This window comes from Halichoeres trimaculatus, unplaced genomic scaffold, assembly GCF_033239565.1.
Source record: "Halichoeres trimaculatus isolate MK-OKI-2021-1 unplaced genomic scaffold, fHalTri1.1 fHalTri1_scaffold_10, whole genome shotgun sequence".
NCBI classification, from domain to species: domain Eukaryota; kingdom Metazoa; phylum Chordata; class Actinopteri; order Labriformes; family Labridae; genus Halichoeres; species Halichoeres trimaculatus.
The window spans coordinates 36,838,407-36,846,955 of NW_027437187.1; the positions used below are offsets into that span (position 1 = coordinate 36,838,407).

Consider the following 8,549-nt stretch of genomic DNA (forward strand, 5'->3'; position numbering starts at 1 on the left):
TTAAAACTGTGACGAGAGACTGCATCAGCTGATGTCCGTTAAATTACACGCTGACAGTGACGTCAGACTCCTCCTCAGTCAGGTCCCGCCCCTCAGTCCTCTGCTCGGCGCTCTGACCTCGGCTCAGCGCTCTGACCCCCGTCAGCTGCGGTGGCAGATCTCGCAGCACTCCAGACAAAACTCCAGGCACTCGGTGGGCTCGCAGCAGGACTCAAACATCACCGAGTGGCAGTGGGCGTTACAGTTCAGCTCCTCCACGGGCGCCTCCTGCACGGCCGAGCAGCAGCGGGCGCAGGCGTGGCAGCAGGAGGAGCAGAGGCCGTGCAGGCAGGAGGAGCAGGCCTCCAGGAGGCCCAGGAGCAGCACGGAGCCCTGGCAGAACAAACACGCCAGCAGCAGGTGGAGACAGGAGTCTGTGAGAGGAGAGAGGTAATTATCAGAGGAGGAGTCACAGAGGAGGTCAGGGAGCTGTCAGACTCCTTCAGAGGAGCAGATTAATCAGCACATTAACCCAAATTAATCTCCTGCATGTTTGTTTGTCAACCAGCACTTAAAAGAGGAGCTCGCTCCTCCGCTGCAGCGATGATTGTTTGTTAATCACAGCTCACTCCTCAGGGAGAATCAGAAAGGCCAGCGAGGCTGCCGCTGATGAGCAACAACCAGGAAGGAGCTGTCACACAGTAATTGCTCCTCCAACCAAATGAGGAGCAGATGAAATTGCATACATTAACCTCAGCGGTGTGCTGCGGAGCATCTTTCTGGATCCTCGGTGTCGTTTTCTTCCTCAGCTCCTGTTTTCAGCGTCACCAGGAGCAGGCGGAGAGTGAGCTCACGCAGACGGAGCCGTTTCATCCTGTTTACGCCGAGGAGGCGCCGAGGAGGAGGAGGCAGAATTCCCCGGGGAGAGGGGTTCAGCGTTTCCTGCTCAGCTGCTCCAATTATACACCTCCTGCACATAACTTATGCTAATGTGTCTATATGTGCAGATGAAAAGGAGCTTCATATGTGGCCACCGTGTTGATTTAATGCACAACTTCATAGAGATAACAACGCAGTGATCAACGCGCCGGGGCTCGCCGCACGCTTTGATACAACTGAATGAAAGTGCAGCTCAAAAGTCTCCAACAGAAACTTTTCACTGCAACGTTTACAAACGTTCCTCGTTAATCGTAATTATCACTCAAAGCAAAGTGAAAATAATAAATCGTGCATGCAAAGAGTTAAATTTAAAGGTATGGCTCTGTTCTGGGAGCCTACATAGAATGGCAAAGCCCGAGGCAGGGCGAGCACATCTCTACTCTTTCTGATAAATGAAAAAGCCAAGGCAGGTAAGCAGCAGTAAAGACCCCAAGGAGAGCAGAACAGAGCAAGCATCAGTAACAACAATAGGATGCTATAGCCTGGGCTGGCAGAACACACCTCCTTGATCTTCCATGTGCTCACATGAAAAACAAAGGAAGGTACCAGCAAAGACCCCTGGGGTGAAGAAAAGAGCAAGCATCAGTGACACAGTGGATTCTCAAGCCCAAGGCAGGGTGAGCACATCTCCTCTCTCTTGTATTGAGGAAAATAAAAAGTCTGGGAGAGCAGCATTAAAGACCCCAAAGGGTGAAGAACAGAGCAAGCATCGGTAAAAATGATAGGATGTCAAAGCCTAGGCAGACACAATCAGACAAAAGGCAGGTAGAGCACACCTCCTCCATTTTTCATGTGCTCACATGAAAAATCAAAGGAAGGTACCAGCAAAGACCCCTGGGGTGAAGAAAAGAGCAAGCATCAGTGACAAAGTGGATTTCCCAAGCCTGAGGCAGGGTGAGCACACCTCCTGTCTCAAAAATACATGAAAAGCCAAGACAAGGGGAGCAGCTGTAAAGACCTAAGGAGAGCAGAACAGAGCAAGCATATGTGACAGCAATAGGATGCTAAAGCCTGGGCAGGTAGAACACACTTCCTTAATCTTTACTGTTTTTACATGGGAAGTGAAGCAAGGGAGAGTAACAGCAAAGACCCCTGGGGATAAGAAAAGAGCAAGCATCAGTGACACAGTGGATTCTCAAGCCCAAGGCAGGGCAAGCACATGTCATTTTTATTAATGAAAATTAAAAGACTGGGAGAGCAGCAGTAAAGACCTGATGATAAGCCACTAAAGCCTGGTCAGGTAGAACACACCTCTTTGATCTTTCATATGCTTACATGAAAAGCAAAGGAGAGGACAATACCAGCACAGAAAAAGCATCCTTGACAACAGTAGAATGCTTATGCCAAGGCAGGTAGAGCACACCTCCTTGATGTTTTTTGTGCTTACACAAAAAGCCAAGAAGGGAGTGTCAGAAAAGACCCTCAGGGTACAGAACAGAGCGAGCATCAGTGACACAGTGGATTCCAAAGCCTTAGATGGGAGAGCACAACTCCCTTTTCTGTCATGCATGTTTATGAAAGTCAAGGCAGGGGGAGCAGTAACGAGATTCTTATAAGTACAGAAAGGAAAAAAGTAAGCTATAGTGACAGTTGAATGCCAAAGCCTGAGTAATGGAGAGCACAACTTGGTTTAATTTTATGTGCATTTTCAGAAACAAAACAATAAATTAATAAATAGGAAAAAAAGGCCAAGGCAGGGAGAGCAGCTTCAGACTCCTTAAAGGTACAGATCAGAGCAAAAGTCAGTGACTTTAAGAAAATGACAAAGCCTTGGGCAGGGTGTGCACACATCATCCATCTTTTAAGGAATCACAAGAAAAACCAAGGCACGGGGAACATCAGCAAAGAAGATGAAGGTTTGGAACAAGGTGAGCATCAGTGAAGAAGTGGGAGGCCATAGTCTGTGGCATGGGGAGTGCACATTCCAGCTGTTTTCTAAAAGCCAAGGCTGAGAGAGGAGCAGCAAAGATCCCAAAATACAATCAGAGAAAAAAAAAGTGGACTGCCAAAACCATAGTCAGGCAGAGCACACCTCCCCTTCTTTTTATTTTTTATTTTTGTATAGATGGAAAACCTACAGTGAGCAGGGTTGTAAAGCGGTTTGAAGCAGGAAGAGTCAGCAGGAGGAAGACGTTTAGATTTAAGGAACATTTCTGCAGCAGCTGATGTTCTGTCAGCCAAACCCACCAGGAGTAACACAGCTCAGTCTGTGTTCTCAGCAGCAGATCGTCTGTTTATTATTTTTGTTTTTTAGTAAACTCTCTCTCACGGTATAAATCTTATGGTCCTTCTCCAACACGTGAGCCTCATTATTTCTCTCACCAGCAGGAGGTCGCTGTGACCCCGCCGCGCTGCTCCTGCTCCTGTTGGTGCTCCTGCTCCTCCTGCTGCTGCTGCTGCTCTGCACCGACAGGCTGGATCCCTGCAGGCGAGTCAGAGCCGGCAGGACGGGGGACGGTCTGTGTTCTGGGGCTGTGAGGCCACATCGAGGGCAGGAGGTTGGTTTCTGGTTCTCCGCTGAGGTTTCTGCTGGTAGAGCTGCAGCTGGTCGAGGCTGAGCTGAGGAAAACAGACGAAAACACTCTGAGGATTCACCACTGAGCGTTAGAGAGCAGGAGCAGGATGAGGATAGTTAGGATGATAACACAAAGAAACAGAGGAGCTGTGTTTGAGTCTTTTTTATTTTGTTCCTGGGTTCTAAATAATATTCATGATCAGGAGTCTGCAACTTTAACTTTAATAGGAGCCATTTTTCCTCAGCTCACCTGGATTAAAGTCATTCAGGAGACACAAAATCTCCTTTATCTTCACAATAAAGACAAAAGAGTGTAAAAACTTCCATACATATTTAAAATATAGTAAATATTAATTCAAAAATGAAGTTTGTTGTATTTTTTTTAATTGTACATGTAATGTCTAGGTTTTTTTTTTGTTGCTGTTGATGTTTTTTTTCTTGTTTTTTTTTATTACAAATTTTAAATATATATGTATATCAAATATCCTTTGAAAAATAGATAGTATTAAAAATTGTTGGAAAAAGTTTAAATGAAAAAATGGTAAAAATTAAAAAGTTTTTGAAATTTCAAAAGTATCCAAAAATTTTAAAATCTATTTTCGAGCTTTAAAGATTTGCAAAAATGTATGGAATTTAAGCTATTATCAGATTTTTGAAATTGAAAGACTTTGATATATATATATATTTTTTTTAATAAAAAAAATTTGCATAAATTGGATTTTTTTTTTAATTACAAAAATGTTTTCTTAAAGAATTAAACTAAATTAATTCTAAAGGAATCCAAAATGATAACAATTACAACAACAACCATAATAATAATAATAATAATAATAATTATTATTATTATAATGATAATAATAATAATAATTTATTATTATCAATTTTATTATTATTGTTATTATTATTGTCATTTTTATTATCATAATTTTTATTATTATTATTATCATTATTATTATTGTTATTATTATTATTATTATTATCATTTTATTTTATCATCATTTTATTTTATCATCATTTTATTTTATTATTTTGTATGTTATTTTTATTGATATTATTATCATTATTATTATTATTATTATTATTATTATTGCTTTTGTATTACTATTATTATTGAACTTGATCATTTTAACTATTAAAATTAAGCCCATGAGTAGAGCTAACATTGCTCTCGCTGTCTCAGCTCACTAATTACTTTCACAGCTTCCATCAAGTCACAACAATGACTCTGGTCTCTATTGTTTGCGGCTCCGTCTCAGTGTTTCCACTTACTGCTGATGAGGTCAGGAAGGGTATTTCCTCTGCTAATAGAGTCACGTGCTGTCAGGGTTTCCTGTTCGGGTTTCAGAGACGCCCTGCCTGAGGTAAAGCAGAAGAAAAAACACGTTAACTGAAGCGTTTCTCACTTTAAATTCAGGAAATTCTCACAAAAAAGTTCTAAATGTTTATGAAAACTGGATTATTCAATCTGCACCACCAAGGGTTCGAGTAGGCGACTCACTTTGTGAAACATGGCAGCAAAAACTGTCAACAGAGCAATTTGTCTTTGCTATCTTAAAATGAGACATTTCTTCTGGTCGTGTCAGGTGAAAGTGGCTCAGATTAAGTCTAATCAGACTCATTTATACTAAAAATGACTCACGTAAACACCTGTTGTTGTCCAGTTTTTGCAGTGTAAATGTTTCCTTTGTTGAAGCAGATATTTCCTCTGAGTACTCGCCTTCAGTCTGGTCGCTCCGTCCTCCCGTCCCCTCCACAGGTGGATGTTCTCCAGGTGACATGTTTCAGACTCATGACTGCTCCGGATCCCTGCGTCTCCTTTTCAACCCGTCACTCCGTCCATCTCCAGCGTCTGTCGGCACACAGGGGTCAGGAAACCTCCAGCAACACCCAAAACGGCGGCCTGAGTCACCGCTCAGCAGCCTGTGAGCTGGACTCTGTGTTGGTGTGTGTGTGTCGGTGTGTGTGTGTGTGTTTGTTGTTGTTGAGGGACTTAATAACACACCCTTCCCTGCGCAGAGCCTTGAGTGTTTGCTCTGAGCGTGTGGATCAGAGCGGAGGCCTTGAGGTTTCAGTGTCCTCACACAGCACAGACACATGCCCCAGGAGTGTGTGAGCTCATTACTGCTGGTGATAAAGCTGCTCTGCTCTCTGATGATACACTCTGATACACTCACTCTCTGATAATCCTGTCACTCTCACACCTTTTCAGGGATGAAAACGCATAAAAAGAAGTTTCATTTCTTTTGCTTTTAACCTAACACGCTCTGTGACAGAAACTGATTTATTAAAGAATTAAATCAGGCTTTGTTTACATCCTCCATTCAGCTCATTCAGTGAGGATCTAGAGAAGTTAACTTGTGTCAGTAGTTCAAATCAAAAAGGGAAATTGTAAATTTATGAGACCACGTATTTATCAGCCAATCAAGCGCAAAAATAGTTATAATACAGTGATATCATCTTGATGGAACAACCTTTTGGTTCTTTTGGCGCTGTCCGCAGGAGCCAGGTGCAGTTACCCATGTTTTCTTGTTCACCCATTCTTTCCATTCTTTCTAGTCATATAAATATTGTTGAGATGCAGTATCATTATCAAAAGATAGTGGTATAGATTTTTTCTGCTCCTTAAGTTTTAGCCTTAAGGTCGTTTTTTAGCCTTTAGCTCACATATAAGCGCGTAGCCCTTGTTTTCACATTCAGCATTCAGCATTTAGCATTTAGCATTTAGCGTACATAGCCTTTAGCTTCTGTGTTAGTTTTTAGCCCAAGTTTTAGCCTTTAGCTCGTGTTTTAGGCCTTAGTTGTGTTTCTGCATTTTGCTTGGGTTTTAGTCTTAAACTTGTGTCTTTTCCTTTAGCCCAAATTTTAGCCTTTAGCTTGTATTTAAGCCTCAAGCTGGTGTTTTAACTTTTTCTTTGTGATTCAGCTTTAATCTTTTGTTTTATCCTTTAACTTTTTTTATAGCCTTTAGCTCCTATGTTAGCAGGTAGCCCTTGTTTTATCATTCAGCCTGTGTTTTAGCCTATGACTCTTGTTTTTGTTTCAAGTCCCAGTTTCAGCCTTTAGCTTGTGTTGAGCCTTTGGCTATTGTTTAATCCATTAGCCTGTGTTTTAGCCATTAGTCTGTGTTTTAGCCTTCAGCTTGTGATTAAGCCCTTAGCTTGTGTTTAGCATTTTGCTTGGGTTTTAGTCTTTAACTTGTGTCAATGCCTTTAGCCCAAGTTTTAATTTTAAGCTTGTGTTTTAGCCTTTAGCTAGTGTTTTACCTTTTTCTTTGTGATTTAGCTTTAGCTTTTGTTTTATCCTTTAACTTGTTTTGTGGCCTTTAGCTCCTATGTTAGTGGGTAGCCCTTGTTTTATCATTCAGCTTGTGTTTAAGCATTATGCTTGCAATTTAACCTACAATTCTGATTAAGCTCTTAGCCAGAGTTTTAGCCTTAGGCTTGTGTTTTAGGCTTTAGCTAGTTTTTTATCCATTAGCCGGTGTTTTAGCCTTTAGCTTGTATTTTAGCCTTTAGCCAGTGTTTTATTCATTTGGTTGTGTTTTAGCCTTTAGCTTGCCATTGAATCATGGTTCTGTCCTACCAGAGCTCATCTACCAACTCCAACCTCACCAAGCAGAGCTAACGTAACCTGGCTCTTCATTTTATTGATAGACTCTCAGATCTGCTAAACTCGACTGACGTGATCAGGAAGCTAAGAAACAGTATTAACTTATAACCTGTATTAGAGCAGATAATCTTTCCTAGAAACTCCTCTCAGTCTCTTTAAAGCAACGATTGTTTCTGTAACAGGAAGTGTTCACGGCTCTGTGAGAGTTTAAGGTGATTCACAGAAACTCAGATGTGACTAAATAACCTGATCATGGTTTAATTTGTCCTTGTTAAGACCATGTTTGTTTGTTTTCCAGGTCGTTTGTCCCAGGTTCAGGTTCCTGAGCGTTCATGAGTAGGATATTAGAGTAACAACAGTCTGGAAGCTTCTCTCCTCCTCCTCCTCCTCCTCCTCCTCCTCCTCCTCCTCCTCCTCCTCTCAGAGACTTCACATTAAAAACAGAACAAAGGCCTCACATTTCACAGCGCTTTGTTTTGACTAATGTCAGTAATTGTCTGAGCTGATAAGCAGTTTGCTTTAAGTTTGCTGTTTCCTCTCAGGGCTCCCTTTGATTCGCTGTCAGCCCATTAGATGACATCTCCTTCTGATTGGCTCCACACGCCGCGCTGGCTGACTGAAAGTTAGCGCCGCGCTCGACAACTTCAACAGCTTCACTTATGTGTGGCTTTGATGTGCCGTAGCGACGTGTTTTTCTTTTGACAGCGCTTAGTCGACTTCCCTTCAGAGGGGGCTGCTCTCTGTTCGACGTCTTCATCAACGTGAACCGACAGTGACGAGGCTGTCGACCAGGCGTCCGACGCGTTCATGAAATCTGCCTCAGAGGAAACAAGAAAACTCACCGATGTAGAGTTCAACATCGGACTGTTGGTGAACAATTATTCATTAATGAGTTTTTACTCTTCACTTCGGATCACACGGAGTGAAACATTTTTCTGGAGCCGATGGAGCTGAAGTTGAATTTAAGTAACCTCAATCTTTTTGTTGTTGAGTTAAAAAACTTGCATTTTTGGATCTGAATTTGAGGTGAATTCAGGACAAATAAATTCAGATACCTGGTTTTCATAGTAAAATAACCCAGTGCCATGAATTCAGTGGTGTTTTTGTTTCAGTATTTAACATTCAGTGGCTGTTAAAACTCAAATAATTATGTCTCTTATTTGCTTCCATATTTTTTTCGCCAATTCCTCTTCTCTGATGAGTGCGACCAAGAATTCATGCCAGAAATTGTTCATCACACGATTTATCACAGTGATGTCATGCCGTTATCACAGCAAAAATCCCCCACAAAAAGAAAAAAAAAACAAAACAAAGGGGAACGTTGAGCGTGAAACAGTTCAATGAGTGGAAAAGCTAGAGAAGAGAAACTGAAACTTAAGTATTGCCTGCCCACCTCCCCCTTTTGTTTTTCTTCAGAAAATTTTCTTCTTCTTTTGCCCTCACACCAAATCCACCCTGGCTGGTTGCCCACATTACCCATAGCAAAAATCATCCCTGATTTTTAAAA

At 41.8% G+C, this 8,549-nt stretch overlaps 1 protein-coding gene across 2 annotated transcripts; it reads right to left on the bottom strand.

Annotated features, from left to right (window-relative positions):
* On the bottom strand, nucleotides 1-5,335 carry LOC141797061 (myoD family inhibitor domain-containing protein-like). Of its 2 annotated transcripts, none has more exons than XM_074678460.1 (4): nucleotides 5,151-5,335; nucleotides 4,703-4,789; nucleotides 3,241-3,477; nucleotides 1-413 (listed from the first exon to the last, which is right to left on the bottom strand). In XM_074678460.1, the coding sequence occupies exons 1-4, from the start codon at nucleotides 5,209-5,211 to the stop codon at nucleotides 142-144; spliced, it is 657 nt and encodes a 218-aa protein (XP_074534561.1). In that variant the 5' UTR covers nucleotides 5,212-5,335; the 3' UTR covers nucleotides 1-141. The 2 variants fall into 2 exon arrangements, with proteins under 2 accessions (XP_074534561.1, XP_074534560.1); XM_074678459.1 differs by having other exon boundaries at nucleotides 5,073-5,335.
* Nucleotides 5,336-8,549: the final 3,214 nt, after the last annotated feature.